Raw genomic sequence first — 23,595 nt, 5'->3', positions numbered from 1 at the left:
AACCACTGCGCCACCAGGGAAGCCCTGTAGCTGTCAGTTTGAGGAGGACATATGTGTGGGACACATGACTAAGAAATGCTGAGCAATGCAGGACTAGAGGGAGTTCCAGTGTGGAAGGAGGGAAAGGCCCTGGAACAGAACAGACTCGGGTTTGAATCCTGCCACTTACTAGCCCTTTGGCTCCAGGCAAGTGTCCCATCACCTCTGAACCTCTCCTCTGTGACATGGGGACAGTAACATATTCTGATTTCTCAGGGCTGTTGTGAGACTCAAAGAATAAAGGTCACACGACTATCGTGGTCCTGACCCCTCAACAGAAGGCAGTGGCAGCTGTTGTTCTGATCCAGCTCACTGTTCCAGTTCTGGAGCCCAAGCTCAACTTTCCATGCCTGTCACTGCACTGCGATGCAGTTCACATCTGACGTTTCTTCTTCTCTCTTTCACCTTCACATCCAACCAGTCTTCACGTCCTGCAGGCTTCTCTTTCTCAATGTCCTGCATTTTCACCCTTCATTTCTGCATCTCAGGCTCTGTCAGGCTCTTGTCTCATTGTCCTTCAGCTGACACAGCAGTGCTCTGTGGACGCTCCTCTTTAGTCCTCCGAGAACTATCCTCCTTGGAAAATGCTTTCGGTGTAGCCCCCCTCTCAGAAGTGTACTGTGATCCCTGATGAGCGAATCCAAAGTCCTCACTTGGCCTCACATTGGCCTTACCTTCCCCACCCACTTGATGGAGTGATCTCCTCACACATGCTGTGCACACGGTGGTGGTGAGTCCTCTGTCCTGGAGAAGCTCCATCCCCAGGGAGAAGAGGCTCAGAAGGACATGATGAGCAGTAGCCAAGGGTGTGTGCTTTGGAGCCTGGGTTCGAATCGCAGCTTGACTGTGTACTAGATATGTAACTGTTTTCAGGTTATTTAAATCTCAGGGCCTCAGTTTCCTCTTCATGAAAATGGGCCTAACATCACAAAACTGAAAGAGATGTTGTGGGCCTGAGTCAAGCACCTAGGAGAGTGCCTCGTGCATTGCAAGCTCTGAATAAATAAATATGAGCCACCGTTATATGACAGAAGTGATTCAAACATCCCATCAGGAAGGGGCACTGCTGGCAGCTGTAGGTAATAGAAAAGTCTGACTCAACTGGCTGGAAAGAGGAAATTTATTTCACATAACAAGAAATCCAGGGGAAGGCAACTTGGGATTTGTTTATTTACTGGCTCAAAACGTCACCAAGGACGCAGGCTCCCTCCATGACCATCCTTGGTGTTACAGCTGTGTCCCTGCACTGTTTTCCTCACGACTGTAGGATGATCGTCACAGTTCCCAGGCAGACATGAGAACATCCGGGAAACAAGGAGCTCTCCTGTGATGAGAAAACCTTTCCTGGAATCCTTGGGCAGAGCCCTCACAGCTCTTCAACCAGAATTGTCACTGGTAAGGGAACTTCTCTGTGACTGGCTGGGATTAATTAGGACCCACTGCTTGGTGTTGGGAAGGGCCAAGGCTTGTCACAGCACATGGCCTTCTGGGGGAAGAAAGAACTGGAAAGAAACCTGGGGTTTTTGTTAAGAAGCAAGAAGTGTCTCCTACATTCCCAGTCCTGAGAGTCTGTGATTCTTGCTTGTTCTAGCCACACTTCTTGCTTATGCAATTCCTCCTGCTTGGAACTCACGCAATAAATCTTTGTATGTCAGCGACTGTGCTGGGCCACCTTCCCACCATGAATCAAAATCCTGTTCTCAAGGTTTAGATCAAGAGCCAACAACTCAGCGGAGCGATTTCTTACCATAATGAACTACCTCCATACTTTCAAAATAAACTAGACAATCCAGACCACACTTTAGTAACTGGCTTGTATCACCTTAGGGCTGCACCTCACCTCACGTGGGCTGTAAACTCCTCAAGGTTAGGGACCATGAGTAAACTGTCTTATTCCATTTGGATCTCCCAGGTACTTATGGTGGCCAACCATAAAGATGGCACTTAATCAATGCTTATTGAATGGAACCAAATCAAAAGATGGTCTTTAAGTCCTCTCTCTGGTAGGTGCCCAAAGGTACCATGCTTGGCACCCTGGGAGACACAGGGCAGAACAAAACACAGTTAATCTCCCCCCTGAAGCTTGTGGTACAGGAGAGGAACTCATATGAGAAATTGTGTGAAGTTGGAGAGGTCCATCTTCTACCATTCACTTTACTTTTTGTCCTTTTAGCTTTCTCACTTGCGCCCCTCCAGTAACCTTCTGGACACTGCTGATGCCACACCGGGGCACCCTGCCTGAGCCTTGTTCCCACCTCCAGCACCCCAGACACACTCTTCCTGATCTGTTCCTTCTCGTCCCATTCACACAAAACCTCTCCTTCCTAAGTCCCAGTCCCTATGATCTAGGGGAATGTTGGTTTGATATGTCTCTAAGAAACTAGTTTATAGATCAAGTTTTCAAATTCTCAATGTTACCCATCCAGGGCACGTGAGGAATTTGGGGGATTACTGTGGGTGCAGGGGCGTATAATACTGGATTTTGGGGGTTGGCCAGCTGGTGGTGGGTTCTTTTCCGGCAAGACAGCCTTCACTTTTCTTCAAGAAATTCTACAGCAATGATCTTTTACTCTTCCTCTAGTCTAGAACCTTTCAAAATATTTGCACTATTTGCAGCATCTCTTAAGAAACTGCTCTTTGGGGACTAAACATAGCTTGAGCAGGCACAGGCTTTTATTTTTATTGAAGTATAGTTGATTTACAATATTACATTAGTTTCAGGTGTACAGCATAGTGATACAATATTTTTATAGATTATATTCCATTTAAAGTTATTAAAAATAATGGCTACATTTACCTGTGCTGTACAAGATATCCCTGTTGCTTATCTATTTTATACATAGTAGTTCATATCTCTTAATCCTACACCCCTATCTCATCCCTTCCCCCTTCCTTTTCCCTACTGGTAACCACTAGTTTGTTCTCTGTATCTGTGAGTCTGTTTCTGTGAGCAAACACAAGCTTTAGTGCATTTTACAGGTTAATGAGAGATCAAGGTTATTTACGGAAAGGTCTATTCAACTCCTGACTGTATGTACCGATTTCCTTCTCAGTAAGGAAATTCTCCCACACCTATTCTTTTGATCACCATGGTTGGGATTGCCAGAGACAAAGGAGGAAAAGTACAGAGTCAGATAAAAAAGAAACAAAAATCAGTTTGTTTAAATTGCCAGGGAAATCTGCCTTCGGCTAAAGGAAGTCAAACTCAGAACATCCTGTTCTAGTTAATAAAGCTCATCTGCTTCCAGCTTGAACAGAAAAATAAAATCTTTGCATCTGTGTGAGGCCACTCAACCTTTTCTACCTTCACTCTGAGCCCCCTACACCCAGACTCACGGGTGCCGGTTGCGGGTGAGGGTTCTGTATCCTCCACACACAGCAAGCTGCTCCTGAATGAAGGCAGGTCACATGCAATGAAGTACAAACTCACTTTTTCGTCTGTAAATCTTTAAACTTCCTCTAAAAAAGAAGCCACTTCCCTCAGTGATTGAAACCCATGTAATTCAGACACAAAAATAAACGACCCTCAGTGGTTTCCAGGAGTGGAGTAGGGGAGGGAGAGATGAACAGGCAGAGCACAGGGTTTTTAGGGCAGTGAATATACTCTGTATGATACTATATTATACATTTGTCCAAACCCATAGAATGTACAGCACCAAGAATGAAGCCTCATGTAAACTATGGACTCTGGGTGATAATGATGTGTCGCTGTAGGTTCATCAGTTGCGACAGATGTAGCACTCTGATGAGGGATGTTGTTTATGGGGAGGCTGTGCATGTGTGGGAGCAGGGGGTCTATGAGAAGTCTCTGTACCTTCCCTTCAATTTTGCTGTGAACCTAAAACTGCTCCTAAAAAAACAAAGTTGGGCTTCCTTGGTGGCGCAGTGGTTGAGAGTCCACCTGCCGATGCAGGGGACATGGGTTAGTGCCCCGGTCCGGGAAGATCCCACATGCCGCGGAGCGGCTGGGCCCGTGAGCCATGGCCGCTGAGCCTGCGCGTCCGGAGCTGGTGCTCCGCAACGGGAGAGGCCACAACAGTGAGAGGCCCGCGTACCGCAAAAAAAAAAAACAAAAAAAAAACAAAAAAACCCCCACAAAGTCTTTACTAAAAATATATATATATATATATATTAAAAAAAAAAAGGTCCTTCTCTCCTCCATCTCTCTGTCTCTGCAATGTTTCTGCAATGTGGGATCCAGATACAATTTAACTTACACCACATGACATTCATGTCAAATGACAGCTGAACAACCTCACGCTCTGGAAGGACTCCCGTGCCACCTTCCTCAGATCCATTCCAGCATCAATTCCCAATCACTGGCGCCAAACGATCCATGACAGACCCTGGACTGCCCAGCTGGTCTGTCTGGGAAGATGCCCACATGTGAGTCAGAACTCTCAGCAAAATGACACTTCTGCAGATAAGCCCGCAAGCTCTTTCTTGCCCGAAAATGAAAGCCATGTGTTTTCATCTCCTTTTGCATTTATCTGCCTTAAACGCCAGGAACTTTAGAGGCACATTTACAGCCACAGTGCGTGCGTGCCTTTTCACCGGCCTTTAATTAAGTGGTTTTCAACGTGTGGTCCCTGCACCGGCGGCACCAGGAGCCCCTGGAACTTGGTGGCTCCGTCAACTCTCTGAGTCTGCTTCCACAAGCCCTCCGGGTTAGTTCAGTGCACCCCACAGTCTGAGACACCCCACTTTAATCTGTTAGCTCCATCCACCCAATTAACAAGGGGGTTGGGGCACTAACCAGAACCATCTAATTTCACAGCTCTTCTTCTGTCTGGCTCTTCCCGGGACCTAAAGCAGAGGCTCACCTAAGTTCCCTCTGGAGGAACAGAGTTCACTGTAAATCTGTGAACAGGAACTGGAATGGAAAATGATCATGAACTGAGGCAGTTCTGGGGACCGTCACTCGCTCTGCTTGTTTTTCCCTCTTTCTTTCCCATCTGCCCTGTTCTCTCTCCACAGATCCGATCCTTTACTCCCTATTCTTTTTTTTTCTGCCCCATCATAGCTGGCATTTGCCTTTGGCCTACCATGACCCAACTCTAAAATCTAAACCATAGCAACCTTTTTGCCCTAATTCCCCTTCCTAACTGGAAAATTCTCTCCATATAATTTTTCCCTTTTGTCAGTTCAAATTCCTGGAAAGGACTCCAATTGGCCCATTTCCTCTTTTGAGCCAGGGTACCCTGAATCACGCCCTCTTCCAAATGATCAGTCACCTTTGGTCTGATGCTTTTTCCCGTCTAATGAACTATTGACACAGGATGAATTGCAGCTTGGGAGACAGGTGACTTCTGTGCAGTGACAGAGGCTTCAGGAGGAAATTGAGGGGCGGGGGAAACACATATGAGACTACCCGCCCCTCCACTAACTGCGTGAATGAGACATGAGGGAACTTGGCAGTGAGGTTCAACAGTTGGGTTGCTGACGGTTGAGCTGGAGATAAAGTTTCTGTTACATTATCATGACCCTAACCGTCAGTACACTGCCAGCCTGGGGTGGCCTGGAAGATATGGGCTGCAGGTTACCGACTCCTGACAAGTCAGAGAAGATCCAAGCTGGAGGTTACCCTACTCAGCAACTGCCCAAGAGAATCCCTGGGGTGCTCCTGAAAACTAAAGCTGCCGGGGCCCCACCTCTGGGATTCAGATTTAAACCACTGCAGATGCTTTTTGTCACAGCTGCCACTGAGAACTCCTGCTCTAACTTGACCTTTTTTTTTTTTTTTTTTTTTGCAGTACGCAGGCCTCTCACTGTTGTGGCTTCTCCCGTTGCGGAGCACAGGCTCTGGATGCACAGACTCAGCGGCCATGGCTCACGGGCCCAGCCGCTCCGCGGCATGTGGGATCCTCCCGGACCGGGGCACGAACCCGTGTCCCCTGCCTCGGCAGGCGGACTCTCAACCACTGCGCCACCAGGGAAGCCCTAACTTGACCTTTTAATTTTACAGGTGGAGAAACTTCAGCTCAGCTCCATAAGGCGACCATGGCTCACTTGAAGATCCTACTTGTAACTTGGTTACAGAGCTTGAGTTACTAGATCCTACATGGTTAGAGTCGGAAGAGATCACAGAAGCCATACCACCCAACGCCACCACCTTTGCTTGAGCCTAAGGAGCTACGTGGCTTGCCTAAGGAGTCATGGCCAGAAAGAGAGTAGCAAGGGCTAGAACCCAGGTGTCCTGACTCTTAACCCCGTGCTCTGCTCAGAACACCAAGGCTGGGGGACTAAAAGGGCCAGATGTGGAAGTGAAGACAGGAAGTGAAGCAGACCCAGCTGCAGCCCTGTGCTCGCTCTGCTCCAGGGAGCCTTTCCAGCATCACAGCTGGAAGAGTCTGGCAGAGGAACCTGGGCATAACTGGACGTGGAGCGGGCTCTGGCAAAGGAATCAGCACTGGGGGCCCTAAGGACGGGGAGGAGACAGCTGGTCTGATGAGGCTAATCCTTGCTTTCTGCCTGCCTCCCAATTACGCTGGGAGTGTGTGTGTGTGTGTGTGCTCCTGATGAACTGACAGATGGGCTGCAGTCCAGATTGCAGTGTGATCAAAGACGGTGTCCTGGGTGTCAGCGGTCTTCTGACTTTTGCTGAGATAAAGTTGTCTTTGTTTTCCAGAGTAGCTTTGGTCAAGGTGTTGGCAACATCAGTCTTGTACGTGGCTAGAAAATGGCTTTAGTAGGCATTTAAGAAGCAGAGAGGGGTGTGTGTGTGTGTGTGTGTGTGTGGAGATGGTAGAGGTGGTTGAAGATAAAAGGGTCCCAGTGTAAAAAATGAGGAAAGGGCTCGCCAGACATTGACAGTGGCAGGCAGGAAACCCCAAGGGGGTGAGTGTGAGCTTTAATCACATCCTTTTATGGGGATTGGGGAGGGAGAGGAAGAGATGAAAAAGTAAACCCCCTTCAAGCTTTTGAGGACCTTTACAATTGATAAAGCACATTCATACACATTTAGCTCATTGGACCTGCACAACGTCCCTACGAGGTGCACAGTGCCTGTGATCCAGGCTCAAGGGCCGGGAGCAGCCAGGCTTCAAGGCCACATGGTTGTGGAGCTGACCCCCTCTTTCTAGACTCCAGCTCCGGTGCTCTGACCACCATGGTATCCTGCCCTCTGGGTGTGTGTGTCTGTACCTCACGTGTGTCCCTCAAGAATGCAAGTGTTGGGCTTCCCTGGTGGCGCAGTGGTTGAGAATCTGCCTGCCAATGCAGGGGACACGGGTTCGAGCCCTGGTCTGGGAAGATCCCACATGCCGCGGAGCAACTAGGCCCGTGAGCCACAACTACTGAGCCTGCGCGTCTGGAGCCTGTGCTCCGCAACAAGAATGGCCGCGATAGTGAGAGGCCCGTGCACCGCGATGAAGAGTGTCCCCCGCTTGCCACAACTAGAGAAAGCCCTCGCACAGAAACAAAGACCCAACACAGCCATAAATAAATAAACAAACAAATAAATAAAAAGCCAAGCATTTGAAGCCCTTTAAAAAAAAAAGAAAAGAATGCAAGTGTTTGTCTGTGAGGCGTCACGTTTACCAGGGCCACAAGAAGCTGGACTACGAACACAGGATAAATACAGGGAATTGGCTCTGGGTCCACTGTGATGTCTTAGACAACTTAGTTTTCATCTGGGTAAAGTAACAAGCACCTTGCAGGGTTGTGGTAGGGCTCAGAGATCAAGTACACAAAGAACCTAACTTGGGCTCTCAAGGAGCCTGGTAAAATTCAATCAACAGTAGCTGTTAATATCCTGTGTACCTGGTACTGGCCTGTGTACAGAAGCCCATCTACCTGCAGATAAGAGAGACAAGAGCCTGGCGTAGGGCCAGGGGCTGCTGGCTTTGTCCAAATGCGAATTTGTCCTCAGGTATCTGCCACAGAACCTCGACTGGGGAAACCAAGTCCCACTTCCTACCCTCACCTTTCTAACTCATCATGGCCCCGTAATTCTGCACAAGTACTTGCTGGTGGATGTGCCAGTTAAGCACAAGTACAGATCACGCAGGTCTGAATCAAACAGCAGAGTGGCTGGCATTTCGAGGCCTGCAGTTGAGACTCTTGGGTGGGGTGACTGTGTCAGATGACAGATCCTAGCGGAGATGGGTCAGGCGGATCACAGCTGCCGAGCACTGACAAGCGCCCTTTACGTGTGGCAGTTCAAAAAGAAATCATCTTTTTGAACTGGGATTCAAGGTCAAGTCTGCCTGGCTTCAAAGGCCATGCTCCTTCCACTACCTGCAACCCAGCTCTCATCACCCACACAGCTGGGACCCCATATGGGGGCCGGGAAGTGTTAGGCGTACAGGTATGTGTGTGCAGAGCGCTTGGAGCTCGAGAGGACGCAGAGGGTGAGGACAGGGCTGGTCCACGGGAGGTGGCCTCCTGAAGGGAGAACATTCGCTCACACTGGACAGCAAACTACACCATACTGGCTTCCTCTCCACACCTGCTCCATGGTTGAACTGTATTCCTCTCGCCTGGCCTCTCCTCTGGCTTCCACCACTTCTGAGTCATACACTAATGACCTTGGGTGCATTCCTTTAAGCTAGGCTAGCCAGGACCCATGGCCCATGGAGGCACACGCAGGGGGTGTGTCAGGGGAGGCGCAGGAAGGGGCAGAGGAGGGCTCCACAGAGCCCAGAACCTTCTGCTGTGTCTGCCCAGGGGTATTCAGGTGTCCTTGAGACACTCTGGCATCTCCCTCAGGGTTGTGAGGCGATGCAGAGCCCCAGGGGTGTTGAAGGGTCAATTTTAGCCTCAGCTAGATCTAATTAGCTTAGGTTGGGGGCCAAGCCCTTTCACAGAGGACTCCATTGTTCCCAAGAACCTGGCAGGAATGTTTATCATTTCAGAAACTGAGAAGTACCTGGCTCTCTCCCTCTTGGCCCTGGGGCTGCCCTCCCTTCGGATCTTAATCCACAAATCCATTCCCAGCCAGGCCTCAGATGAAGCTCAGGGCTGGGGTGGAGCCCAAACTCTCCTTTCCCTAAGGAGCAATGCAGGTATGCAGTCAATACCAGGAAAGCAGCCAAGTGGACACCTGGAGCAACAGCTCAGAATGTCACGTGTCAGATAATTTAATTGGGTAATCATCTGAAGAACTGAAGTCTGTACCAAGAGCATGAGGGATGAATCCAAGAGGACGGTTCAGTCTGCCAGTGCCTGCCTCAGCCCCACCCAGTGGTCCTGATAGTGGGGTTCATTCCCTCCCAGGAGAGGCTCTGGAAACAGTATATAGATAGCAACCCTCACCTCAGACCCCTGGGCAATCAAATTCCAGGAGCTGCAAGGGCACCCCATCCTGAATACCCACCAAATGTGCACAGCCCCAAACTCTAGCAAGCAGCATGGTGTGGAGGTTATCTGTCCACACTCTGGTTCAGACTGCGTGGGTTTAGGTCCTGGCTTTGCTGGTTATGAGCTGTGTGACTCTGGGCAAGTTTTCTTTGTGCCTCAGTTTTCCCATCTACAAATACGATGATCATAGTACCTATCTCTTAGGGGGTCTGTGATAATTAAACGGGTTATCTATATAAAGATTTTAGGATAGCACCTGGCCTTTAGCGAGCAGTTATTATGATGATGCTTTTCTCCTGGTTCTAGTACAACTGCAGGTCTCCTGCCGGGACCATCACACATCTGTTTTCCATGCTACGTGTCCAGCTTCTGCAGCACCCTCTCTACACCCACTCAGGGTCGACCTGGCTCTCTGGGATCAGGTGGTTGGCAGGGCCCTGTTTCCACCCACATGGACCTCCACTCTGCTGTCAAGACCCTCTCCATTGCTGACCCACTGGAGAACCACCAGTGAGTCCAGGATGGGAGTGTGAAACAGCTCCCCATTAATCCAGCCCCCTTGGGCAGTGGGGAGGAGACCAAGTATTGGGCAGAACCACTGGTCAGTTCTCCTACCCAGCCCCTCTAGTCTGCTGTTCCACCCTCCATAAGGTCCCAGAGGCCTTGCATTCTAGCAAGGGGGAGGTGGGTGTGCTTGGGTCACTGTAGACAAAGACTTTTTTTTTGAATTTTATTTATTTCTTTATACAGCAGGTTCTTATTAGTTATCTATTTTATGCATTTTAGTGTATATATGTCAATCCCAATCTCACAATTCATCCCCCTTCCCCCCACCGCCACTGTCCCCCCTTGATGTCCATATGTTTGTTCTCTACACCTGTGTCTCTATTTCTACCCTGCAAACCAGTTCATCTGTACCATATTTCCAGGTTCCACATACATGCGTTAATATACGATATTTATTTTTCTTTTTCTGACTTACTTCACTCTGCATGACAGTCTAGCTCCATCCATGTCTCTACAAATGGCCCAATTTCGTTCCCTTTTATGGCTGAGTAATATTCCATTGTATATATGTACCACATCTTCTTTATCCATTTGTCTGTCGATGGATATTTAGGTTGCTTCCCTGACCTGGCTATTGTAAATAGTGCTGCAATGAACATTGGGGTGCATGTGTCTTTTTGAATTATGGTTTTCTCTGGGTATATACGCAGTAGTGGGATTGCTGGGTCATATGGTAATTCTATTTTTAGTTTTTTAAGGAACCTCCATACTGTTCTCCATAGTGGCTGTATCAATTTACATTCCCACCAACAGTGCAAGAGGGTTCCCTTTTCTCCACACCCTCTCCAGCATTTGTTGTTTGTAGATTTTCTGACGACGCCCATTCTAACTGGTGTGAGGTGATACCTCATTGTGGTTTTGATTTGCATTTCTCTAATAATTAGTGATGTTGAGCAGCTTTTCATGTACTTCTTGGCCATCTTTATGTCTTTTTTGGAGAAATGTCTATTTAGGTCTTCGGCCCATTTTTTGATTGGGTTGTTTTTTTAATATTGAGCTGTATGAGCTGTTTATATATTTTGGAGATTAATCCTTTGTCCGTTGATTTGTTGGCAAATATTTTCTCCCATTCTGAGGGTTCTCTTTTTGTCTCGTTTGTAGTTTCCTTTGCTGTGCAAAAGCTTTTAAGTTTCATTAGGTCCCACTTGATGATTTTTGTTTTTATTTCCATTACTCTAGGAGGTGGATCTAAAAAGATCTTGCTGTGATTTATGTCAAAAAGTGTTCTTCTTATGTTTTCCTCTAAGAGTTTTATAGTGTCTGGTCTTACATTTAGGTCTCTAATCCATTTTGAGTTTATCTTTTCTGTATGGTGTTAGGGAGTGTTCTAATTTCATTCTTTTACATGTAGCTGTCCAGTTTTCCCAGCACCACTTACCGAAGAGACTGTCTTTTCTCCATTGTATATCCTTGACTCCTTTGTCATAGATTAGTTGACCATAGGTGTGTGGGTTTATCTCTGGGTTTTCCATCCTATTCCATTGATCTATATTTCTGTTTTTGTGCCAGTACCATATTGTCTTGATTACTGTAGCTTTGTAGTATAGTCTGAAGTCAGGGAGTCTGATTCCTCCAGCTCCATTTTTTCCCTCAAGACTCCTTTGGCTATTCGGGGTCTTTTGTGTCTCCATACAAATTTTAAGGTTTTTTTGTTCTAGTTCTGTAAAAAATGCCACTGGTAATTTGATAGGGATTGCATTGAATCTGTAGATTGCTTTGGGTAGTATAGTCATTTTCACAATATTGATTCTTCCAATCCAAGAACATGGTGTATCTCTCCATCTCTTTGTGTCATCTTTGATTTATTTCATCAGTGTCTTACAGTTTTCTGAGTACAGGTGTTTTACCTCCTTAGGTAGGTTTATTCCTAGGTATTTTATTCTTGTTGTTGCAATGGTGAATGGGACTGTTTCCTTAATTTCTATTTATGATCTTTCATTGTTAGTGTATAGGAATGCAAGAGATTTCTGTGCATTAATTTTGTATCCTGCAACTTTATCAGATTCAGTGATTAGCTCTAGTTGTTCTCTGGTGGCATCTTGAGGATTCTCTATGTACAGTCATCATGGCATCTGCAAACAGTGACAGTTTTACTTCTTCTTTTCAAAATTGTATTTCTTTTTCTTCTCTGATTGCCATGGCAAGGACTTCCAAAACTATGTTGAATAATAGTGGTGAGAGTGGACATCCTTGTCTTGTTCCTGATCTTAGAGGAAATGTTTTCAGTTTTTCACCATTGAGAATGATGTTTGCTGTGGGTTTGTTGTATATGGCCTTTATTATGTTGAGGTAGGTTCCCTCTATGCCCACTTTCTGGAGAGGTTTTTATCATAAGTGGGTGTTGAATTTTGTCAAAAGCTTTTTCTGCATCTATTGAGATAATCATATGGTTTTTCTTCTCCAATTTGTTAATATGGTGTATCACACTGATTGATGTGTGTATATTGAAGAATCCTTGCATCCCTGGGATAAATCCCACTTGATCATGGTGTATGATCCTTTTTTTTTTTTTTTTTTTGGTGGTATGCGGGCCTCTCACTGTTGTGGCCTCTCCCATTGCGGAGCACAGGCTCCGGATGCGCAGGCTCAGCGGCCATGGCTCATGGGCCCAGCCGCTCCGCGGCATGTGGGATCCTCCCAGACCGGGGCATGGACCCGCGTCCCCTGCCTCGGCAGGCAGACTCTCAACCACTGCGCCACCAGGGAAGCCCCATGGTGTATGATCCTTTTAATGTGCTGTTGGATTCTGTTTGCTAGTATTTTGTTGAGGATTTTTGCATCTATATTCATCAGTGATACTGGTCTGTAATTTTCTTTTTTTGTAGTATCTTTGTCTGGTTTTGGTATCAGGGTGATGGTGGCCTCATAGAATGAGTTTGGCAGTGTTCCTTCCTCTCAAATTTTTTGGAAGAGTTTGAGAAGCATGGGTGTTAGCTCTTCTCTAAATGTTTGATAGAATTCACCTGTGAAGCCATCTGGTCCTGGACTTTTGTTTGTTGGAAGATTTTTAATCACAGTTTCAATTTCAGTGCTTGTGATTGGTCTGTTCATATTTTCTATTTCTTCCTGGTTCAGTCTTGGAAGGTTATACCTTTCTAATTTGTCTGTTTCTTCCAGGTTGTCCATTTTATTGGCATAGAGTTGCTTATAGTAGTCTCTTATGATGCTCTGTATTTCTGTGGTGTCCGTTGTAACTTCTCTTTTTTCATTTCTAATTTTATTGATTGAGTCCTCTCCCTCTTTTTCTTGATGAGTCTGGCTAAAGATTTATCAATTTTGTTTATCTTCTCAAAGAACCAGATTTTAGTTTTACTGATCTTTGCTATTGTTTTCTTTGTTTCTATTTCGTTTATTTCTGCTCTGATCTTTACGATTTCTTTCCTTCTACTAACTTTGGGTTTGTTTGTTCTTCTTTCTCTAGTTCCTTTAGGTGTAAGGTTAGATTGTTTATTTGAGATGTTTGTTGTTTCTTGAGGTAGGATTTATTGCTATAAACTTCCCTCTTAGAACTGCTTTTGCTGCATCGCATAGGTTTTGAATTGTCATGTTTTCATTGTAATTTATCTCAAGGTATTTTTTGATTTCCTCTTTGATTTCTTCAGTGGCCTCTTGGTTATTTAGTAATGTATTGTTTAGCCTCCATGTGTTTGTGTTTTTTATGGGTTTTTTCCCTGTAATTAGTTTCTAATCTCGTAGCATTGTGGTCGGAAAAGATGCTTGATATGATTTCAATTTTCTTAAATTTACCAAGGCTTGATTTGTGACTCAAGAAGTGATCAGTCCTGGAGAATGTTCTGTGTGCACTTGACAAGAAAGTGTAGTCTGCTGTTTTTGGATGGAATGTCCTATAAATATCAATTAAATCTATCTGGTCTATTGTGTCATTTAAAGCTTGTGTTTCCTTATTAATTTTCTGTCTGGATGATCTGTCCATTGGTGTAAGTGAGGTGTTAAAGTCCCCCACTATTTTTGTGTTACTGTCGATTTCCTCTTTTATAGCTGTTAGCATTTGCCTTATGTATTGAGGTGCTCCTATGTTGGGTGCATATATATTTATAATTGTTATGTCTTCTTCTTGGATTGATCCCTTGATCATTACATAGTGTCCTTCCTTGTCTCTTGTAACATTCTTTATTTTAAAGTGTATTTTATCTGATATGAGTATTGCTACTCCAGCTTTCTTTTGATTTCCATTTGCATGGAATATCTTTTTCCATCACCTCACTTTCAGTCTGTATGTGTCCCTAGGTCTGCAGTGGGTCTCTTGTAGACAGCATATATATGGATCTTGTTTTTGTATCCATTCAGGCAGCCTGTGTCTTTTGGTTGGAGCAGTTAATCCAATCAGGTTTAAGGTAATTATCAATATGTATGTTCCTATAATCATTTTCTTAATTGTTTTGGGTTTGTTTTTGTAAGTCCTTTTCTTCTGTCATGTTTCCCACTTAGAGAAGTTCCTTTAGCATTTGTCGTAGAGCTGGTTTGGTGGTGCTGAATTCTCTTTAGCTTTTGCTTGTCTGTAAAGCTTTTGATTTCTCGTTGAATCTGAATGAGAATCTTTCTGGGTAGAGTAATCTTGGTTGTAGGTTCTTCCCTTTCATCACTTTAAATATATTGTGCCACTCCCTTCTGGCTTGTAAAGTTTCTGCTGAGAAATCAGCTGTTAACCTTATGGGAGTTCCCTTGTATGTTATTTGTCATTTTTTCCTTGTTGATTTCAATAATTTTCTTTGTCTTTAACTTTTGTCAATTTGATTACTATGTGTCTTGGCGTGTTTCTCCTTGGGTTTATCCTGCCTGGGACTCTCTGTGCTTCCTGGACTTGGGTGGCTATTTCCTCTCCCATGTTAGGGAAGTTTTCGACTATAATGTCTTCACATATTTTCTCGGGTCCTTTCTCTCTCTCTTCTCCTTCTGGGACCCCTATAATGCGAATGTTGTTTCGTTTAAGGTTGTTTCAGGGGTCTCTTAGGCTGTCTTCATTTCTTTTCATTCTTTTTGCTTTACTCTCTTCCACAGCAGTGAATTCCACCATTCTGTCTTCCAGGTCACTTATCCGTTCTTCTGCCTCAGTTATTCTGCTATTGATTCCTTCTAGTGTATTTTACATTTCAGTTATTGTACTGTTTATCTCCTTGTTTGTTCTTTAATTCTTCTAGGTCTTTGTTAAACATTTCTTGTATCTTCTTGATCTTTGCCTCTATTCTTTTTCCGAGGCCCTGGATCATCTTCACTATCATTATTCTGAATTCTTTTTCTGGAAGGTTGCCTATCTCCACTTCACTTAGTTGTTTTTCTGGGGTTTTATCTTGTTCCTTCATCTGGTACAAAGTCCTCTGCCTTTTCATTTTGTCTGTCTTTCTGTGAATGTGGTCTTCCTCCACAGGCTGCAGAATTGTAGTTCTTGCTTCTGCTGTCTGCCCTCTAGTGAATGAGGCTATCTAAGAGCAACAAAGACTTTTTGTCTCAATTCTTTGCACTCATCTTTCATGGCCCAGATCAAATGTCATTTTCTTGGTGTGGCTTTCCCCTGATTCCCACTGTCAGAATTTTCACTTTATAAATTGCTTGCCAAATGTGATCTCAGACCAGCTCCTTTCCTTTGGCCACCCCAGTTTCCTCATTTGTGAAATGAATGACACTGTTTACAAACTAACCTTCCAGGACTTTGGGAAGATCCATTATAAGCCAATGGATGTAAAGGCTTAGGTCCCCTCCCATTGTCCTCCTTGCCAGGCAGAGGAGGTGGGGAGATACCCAAGGTAGCTGACTGCCAGGCTGTCTACAAAACCGATAAAACCAAGCCCTTTCCTGGAATGGCCATTCCCTCCTTCTCCACCCATGGAATTCCTATTCAGCCTTCCAGGTGAAGCATTCCTGCTGCCCTCAGGGAAAAGAAATATTCCTCTCCCTTGTGCTGCTGTAATCCTTTGTCCCTATTAAATCTCTTATTTCCTTTTAACTTTTATTGTATTCAACTTACATTATTATTGCTTGAGGTCAAGAACTGTATTTTGTTCTTTGGGGGTAACTTCACAGTGTGTAACATGATGCTCAGCACCTAGTAACAGCTCCAGAATTGCTCATTAACTCAAATTCAGTCTTGCATGTTTCCTGGATTCTGGAGTGGGCCCTGGAGGCAAACTCTACCATCACCAGCCTGATACTAGTTTATCTGAAGCCAACAGCTGAATTCACAATCTAGTCCATAGCGCCTGTGGAGAAGGGCTCCCACACAGCCTGGGAGGGGGAGAGGGGAGTGGGATGGCCGTGTATTTCCATGCGATCTCAGCTGCAAGCCAGTGACAGCAGTGAGCCATGCCTTTAGGATTAAAGGACCTCTTCAGGAAACAATGAGTCTGGAAGAGGCAAATCGCATCTGTAGTTACACATGTTTGTTCATTACATGTTCAATGACTCAATTTTCTTTGCAAAAATTTTTAAATGCAGATATATAGTAGAACTCTATATTTATCAGTCCTTCCTTCCTCCCAGTAGTTACTGAAGGAAACAGACCCTAACATTTATGCCAGGTACCTGGCCACACTATCACACTGTACCCTCACAATGATTATTTGAGGTAAGTAGCGCTATTACCTCCATTTGATAAATGTGTATATTAAGGCTGAGAGAGGTTAAGAAGCTTGCCCAAGGTCAAGGAGACTAAACCATGGGGCTGACTGCGAACACCTAGCTCTTTCTTCTCACTCAGTTCACAATGCTACCTTCCCATCTGAGGGTCGATTACTCGAGACATGGATCTGATGCATTTCCTGCCCCCTCCAGAAATTTGTGTTCGAGTAGAGGAGGCTGATACACAAATAATTAAAAACATAAAGCACCAACAATAAAACTATGGAATAGAAATATGTGTAATGGATTGTGTGGGAGGCTGAGAGCAGAGTGATCAGTTCAGGCCGGCGTGGATCAGGGAGGGCTCCACAGAGACTCTTGGAAGGGGTGTGTGTGCAGGATAACTTGAATCTTGACGGGCGGAGAATGAGGAAAGGAGAGAATGCAGGAGTCTGAGGCAGAGGGGACTACATGTGCAAAGGCATGCAGAGAATGCCAGGCATACTTGGACAAGAAGACTAGATCAGGGGAGCCAGAACATGGGATTTTTGAGGACGATCTGGGCTGTGCCAGGCTTAGTTTTGTCAAAGTGTTCGACTTGTTTCTTTAAGCCCCAGGTGGCTGCTGACAGCCTCAGAGGAGGGAAATGACATGAGCTGAGCTGCACTGTGCAAGAGGAAGGACCTGCAAGGACCATCTCTGAGTAGGAACTGGGAGGTAAATAGGGTCCTGCATCCTTCAGATATGTACCATCAGCTTCCAAGGTCTCTGCCAGTGTTGGTTTTAGGGATGAGAATAAGGGAACAGGAGTCTCTTTCCTGTTGAAAGACGCAGGTCAAAGACCAGAACTGCTATGGGGCCTTGGTGCACTGCCTCGCTCCCCACACACCACCCCTACCCCATGCCCCAGAACGGCAGAAGCGTGGCTGCTCTGAGTGATGAGGACGAGTCTGCTACAACAGCCGGACACCCTCCCCCAGACGAGGTGTGACACGCTGCCCTCTGCCAAGGGTAACACTGGGGACTCCCTGGGCTCAGCCTGCAATGCTCATCCCAAATGCTGCCTTCAGAACCGGAAGACTGTTTTTCCAAATTAACAAAAGATGATCTGGATCCATGATTACATGTTCCCCACATAGCGCATGATTTATAAACACAGATTTATAAATTCTATGTAAACATAAATTACACATCTGTGCACAGTATGTTGTAAATTTACGTATTTTAACACAGACCGAAACAACGTTCCATGTCATATAATAAACCCAGGAGCTCTTTAATCATCAGTGATAGAACTATGTGTTGACAATTACCTTGCACTGAAGACTTGAAAATCCTCCCATGTTTTCCTTTTTAATTTTTAAAAAATGTATATGCTGAACTCACTGTGAAAAAACCAGGTGATCTCTTTAGAAAACTGCTCCCAAACTCTTTGGCTCTGAAAGAAAATGCAGTGCCAAATTTTTGCCTAATAAAATGATGATTTGAGTGGAATCTGAGTCAAACTCAAATGAAGGAATACTGGTTCTTTGAATCAGCAAAAGAATTCAGTCTCTGGCATCCAACACTCCATTATTCATGGGCCTGAATTGGCAGGAGAGCTGTTGGCACATTGGAGATGACCAGGAAAGCAGGGTTTGGAGGGAGAGAGGGAGGGAGGAAGTTGGAGGAAGATAAGGAGAGAAAAACAAATCTTCCTCCCAGGCCAACTCTGAACAACATGTCGGGCATTTATTATTCCGAGGTGAAGAAGTTCCACTATCCCCTTGCTAGATACTCTCTCAGCTCATTTCTCTGCACATGGGGTCATTTCACTGAGCAACTGCTTTAAAACAAATGTCTCGTTGGGCCGCTGCCCCAATCAGAAAGCGCCTCCGGAGTCCCAACAAGCAGGGCCAGCAGGAAGATTGATTCCCCTCCATGAGACAGCCCCTCCCTGAGCCCTTGTCCCAGGACCACTCACCGGGGCCTGCGGAAGGTCAGGCCGTACTGCTGACAGGCCAGCCCCACGGTGGGCGTGTACACGATGGGCATGAATTTCTCCACGTCTGACGTCAGCACTCGGTAGAAGAGCTTCTCGTTCCGGTCTTGGAGTGTCATGAGGATGATGTACCTGGGGAGGTGAGGCAAGAACCAAGCTGATCACATGAGCACCATCTGTGGCAGCACGGAAGGCCCCTGATGCAAAGACCCAGGGCTCCCACTCAGCTACTTTCAATGGCACCTTCATGGGCAAGTCACCATCTCCTCTAAGCATGTGTCTCACCACCTATGAAATGTGGAGAATAGCACCTGCCTTATGGTGCTATTACTACACGTGGTGTAGGTGCTATGCTAAATGTTCTCCATTAACTCATTTAACACGGGGAACACGCCTCCCAGTGACTTGGAAGGGGGGTACTATAATTCTGACTATTTTAGAGACAAGGAGATCAAGACACAGAGAAATGAAATAATTCACCCAAGGGATCTGAACCTAAGCAATCTGACTCCAGAATCTGCACTCTCAACCATGATGCAAGGTGGTTAGTTATACTATTATTATGTGGACATTAATGAATGACAACAGAATAACGGCATTCTGCGGATGGGGGAGGGTCAAGGAAAATACTGGACGGACCAGTGATATATGAACTGGCCTTTTCTACCACACAGGGCTGGTTCCTGTCACAAGCAGTGTTCACCAGTGGTTGAGTACCAAGTGATCTCAGGAAGCATGTTCCCCCAAAAAATCTCTCTCTTACTTAGTTCCTGAAGCCTGAAATCACTAAGCCAGGAAAAGAGCCTTTCATTCACACTCCTAAAAATGCAAAAAAAGTCTGGGAGAAAAAAGCAAGGGATTGAAATTCCCAATGAGGTGTAAGTGACTGCTGATATTGCAACCTTTCGGGACAACAGTTTGGGAGAGATAACGAAGGCACGTGAGGTCCTGGCATGGAGTGGGGTGACAGAGATGCTCTGACAGGGGAATGATCCCTGGGTGTTGTGTCAGGGTCCTGGGTGTGAATCGCAGCTCTGCTCTTCACTAGCTGTGTCACTGTGAGGAAGTCTTGTGACTTCTTGGGGCGTCAGCCTCTTCTTCTTCACCAAAGACACTGGTTCAGAACTAAAAAACGTGTTTTAGGAGGCACTTTTCGGAAGGGAGGATTTATGCTTAGAATAGCCAGGATCTCAGCTCAGCACTACTGTAAGGATTCCCTTACTCAGTAGCTATTTGTACACATCACTTCTCAATTCTGCATTCAGTGATGTCAAGTTGGTAAGTTCAAACTGGCCATGGTGGGAGTATTTACACCACGGCAACTGGCAAGTGCTCTAAATCCCCACCCAACAGCCCCAAAGCCAGTTCTTAAACATTTACCAGCACTCCACTGTCCTTATCCGTAAGAAGCTGGGGAGCGTCCTTAGCATTTCCCCCTAAGCACCTGCTGAAATGAGGGAGTCCAGGAATGAGTGGGTCAGAGTAGTCAACAGGGCGAGTGTCAGTAGCAAACTCCCTAGCGCTCCCAGCATCAGGCATCTGCCCCCTGAGCCTGGCACATCTTTCCAGGCATATGAGTGAGGCCCATCTAGCTGGAAAGAACTGGAAAGGGAAGGATTTTGGATTTTGATTTTTAGGGCTTAATATCTTTAAGAAGGAGGATTTCACCTTGGACTTTAATTCTTCTTTGCAAATTTAACAGATGAGAGAAGTTCAGATTGTTCAAAGTTAGGGCACGTCTAATATTGTTAGCTGGAATCAACGTGTACTTTCTGGTTTGCTCTTCAGGGTGACGAGGCTAGACACAATCTGAGTGGAATAAACAAGAGGGAGAGAACGTTTGGCTTGGGCTGCAGTATGGCCTTGGAGTTAATGTGAGTAATGACCATAGAGGTTAGTGCTGCAGGGGAGGGGGGGGAGGGGGCAGAGGCTTCCTTACCCACTACCGCTCAGAAGTGAAGGATGGTATTGGGGGGACATGGGAAGATCCTGACAAGCTGCTGCACTCAGCCCCTAGGGGGATAGCCACAACCTCAAGGACCCAAAGTCTTGGCCATTAAGCTCTATGGATATGTAAGAGGAACACTTATCTTCTCCCTACATTTCTGCTGGAGCCCATGGCAAGATGACACATTTATTTAACAAGCTCTCACATACTGCCGACTATGGGCCAGGCACTGTTCTAAGCACTTCACAAATACTAATGTATTTAATCCTCATCGTAACCCTATGAGTTAGACACCACTGATATACTCAATGTACAGATGGGAAATGACCCAGAGAGGCTAAAGAACTTTCACTGTTAAGTGGTAAAATGAGGATTTGAACTCAGTCCAGTACTAGTCTAGTCTTGTAGCCACTAAGCTTCAATGCCTCTTAGCTACGCTGTAGCAGAGAGGTTGAAAGCACGGACTCTGGAGCTAAGTATCTGTGTTCAAATCCTGGCTGTGCCAATTCATAGCCATGTGACCTGTGAGGTCACTACCTTCTTTAGTAAGACTGATAAAGCTGACCCTGTGATCCCCCATTGGCTCTTCATGTCTATATCCCCACTGGGGAGGGACCAGAGGGGCAGTAGGGTTGTTAACTACTCCCCCAAACCTCCAACCTACGACATCGCAGGTCCTTCCCAAGGTGCCCCTGTCCATTTCCCCTCTTCTCCACCACATTCCCTCTATTCCAGGAACCTGGGCCACGTACCACTTCCTTAACATACCTGTCCCTACATTTTTGCCCCACTTCTTCCCGCTGAGTAAAATGCCTTCCATGAACCCCACTGCTGAATGCTGAAGTCCTATTGGTGCTTCCTGGGCTGACTCTGATTCCACCACTTCCCGGGGGCCCAACCAGATTCCATTGGTTGGAATTCAGGCTCCCTTTCCAGTCTTCCCAGGACACATTGACTGTGCCTTGATCATAACAAGCCCTGGTCCTCAAGGAGACCATCACCCTATGGAAGGCAGGGCTGGATCTGGGATCTCTCAGGGCTCTCAGCCTTTCCTGGCTAGAGAGTATCCAGAAAACCCTCTGTGGACCACAGCAAACAGACAGCTAAGCCTGGGGCTCTGGGGAGAGAGAAGAGACTTTAGGTACTAACTTGTCCAGGTCACTCTGCTGCCGCTCGTAGTATCTCATAATCCGGAGGAGCTGGACGTCCTGACTCAGGAAGCAGGGGGGTATTAGGCCATGGATCCCAAGCTGCAGCCTTTCCTCAAGGGTAAAGGCCATGCCCTGGGGAGAACAAGAAAGAAACACACACACATAAATGGATAAGCAGGAAACCAAGGAACAGAAGAGTTCCACCCACAGACAGGCCAAAGTCACTGTGACTCAACAGCAAGGACCCTGGACTCAAATCCCACCTCTGCCGTTTAAGTAGCTGGGCAATCTGTGCCAGTTATCTTGACTCTTCTGGGTTCCAGCTTCCTCTTAGAAAAACATGGAAAATATCTATATCATCAGGGGTTCTTTTGGTTTATTTTTGTTTATTTTTTTTAAATGTATTTTATTTTTAGAGCAGTTTTAGATTTACAGAAGTATTGAGAAGATAGTACAGAGAGTTCCCACATATCTCCTCACCCAGTTTCCCCTATTATTAATATCGTCCATCAGTATGGTACATTCGTTAGAGTTAATGAATCAACAGTGATACATTATTATTAAATAAAGTCCACAGTTTATTCAGATTTCCTTAGTTTTCACCTAATGCCCTTTCTTTGTTATTCCAGGATCCCATCCAGGATCCCACATTACATGGAGTCATCATGTCTCCTTAGGCTCCTCTTGGCTCTGACTTTCCTTGGTTTTGATGACCAGGGAGCATTTTGAAGAGGACCGGTCAGGTATTTTGTACACTATGCCTCTACTGGAATTTGTCTAATGTTTCTCTCATGACTGCAGTGGGGTAGTGGGTTTTGAGGAGGAAGACCACAGAGGTGAAGTGCCATTTTCACCACATCAGATCAAGGCACATACTAGCAACATGATTCACCACTGTCGATGTTGACCATGATCACTTGGCTGAAGTAGTGCTTGTCAGGTCTCTCCACTGTAAAGTTACTTGGAATTCTGCATGGGATATTTGTCTCATTTGTTTGTTCAATCATTAATTTATATTAGAATGAACTCATGGGTATTTGATTTATACTCTGGGTTATAATCCAATACTGTCTTATGTATTTTTTTTGCTCAAATTGTTCTAGCTTTGGCCATTGGAAACTCTTTCAGTTGGCTCTGTGTCCCTTTAACTCCTATAATTTTGCTTTTTCCTTTCCTTCCCTTCCCTCCCCTCCCCTCCCCTTCCCTTCCCTTTCCTTTCCTTTCTCTTTTTCATTAGTACTTCTTATTTTCTGGCACTACAAGATGCTCCAGGCTCATCTTGCACGGTGCCTGCCCAAGTCCTAGAACCAGCCATTTTTTTCAAAGAGGCTGGATTCCTTTTTGGAGCATGGTATTAGAAACCACAATCTGGGTTCTACTTATTCCTTGTGCTCCTTGCTACTGGAGTTTCTTTGTTTTCAGTCCCTCTCAGCTGACAGAGTAAGGAAATGAATCTATACTAAGCTAAATATCAGTTCATACTAATGTCTCTAACTCTAACCCATTACCACATGGATCTTTCTAGCCTCATCACCTTGCTGGTCTGTGAACTCTGATTCCAACAGTGAGAGACTTAGCTCCCATCATCTGCCATCTATATGCTTAATTACTCAGTACTGTAATATATATGTAGTGGTATGTTATTATTATTATTATTATTATTATTATTTTTTTTTTTGCGGTACGCGGGCCTCTCACTGTTGTGGCCTCTCCCGTTGCGGAGCACAGGCTCCGGACGCGCAGGCTCAGCGGCCATGGCTCACGGGCCCAGCCGCTCCGCAGCATATGGGATCCTCCCGGACCGGGGCATGAACCCGTATCCCCTGCATCGGCAGGCGGACTCTCAACCACTGCGCCACCAGGGAGGCCCCGGTATGTTATTATTGTTTTAATTTGCAACTCCCTATTGACATATAGTAGTATCAACACTGTTAACCTGTACTACAGTGGGAAACAACTTTATGAGCTAGAGTATAGTGCTTATGTGTCATTGTTTTTGCCTTTACTCTCATAAACTCCGCTCATTTCCAAAGTCA

General features: G+C 45.7%; 1 protein-coding gene across 1 annotated transcript in view; it reads right to left on the bottom strand.

Moving 5' to 3' along the window:
* The window catches only part of ME3 (malic enzyme 3), a 104,606-nt gene extending 82,994 nt beyond the window's left edge, over positions 1-21,612 (bottom strand). Inside the window, exons 1-2 of the mRNA XM_082626456.1 lie at positions 21,558-21,612; positions 18,443-18,592 (exon numbers count right to left, since the gene is read on the bottom strand). Of these exons, the coding sequence (XP_082482582.1) occupies positions 18,443-18,592; positions 21,558-21,595 (188 nt within the window). The 5' untranslated portion in view covers positions 21,596-21,612. The remainder of the gene's footprint in view (positions 1-18,442; positions 18,593-21,557) is intronic.
* Between the last annotated feature and the right edge of the window lie 1,983 nt (positions 21,613-23,595).

The sequence above is a fragment of the Mesoplodon mirus genome (genome assembly GCF_964341445.2).
Source record: "Mesoplodon mirus genome assembly, chromosome: 7".
Taxonomy (NCBI): Eukaryota; Metazoa; Chordata; class Mammalia; order Artiodactyla; family Ziphiidae; genus Mesoplodon; species Mesoplodon mirus.
The sequence above is the reverse complement of the archived record's forward strand: the minus strand, read 5'-3'. Positions and strand labels throughout refer to the sequence as shown.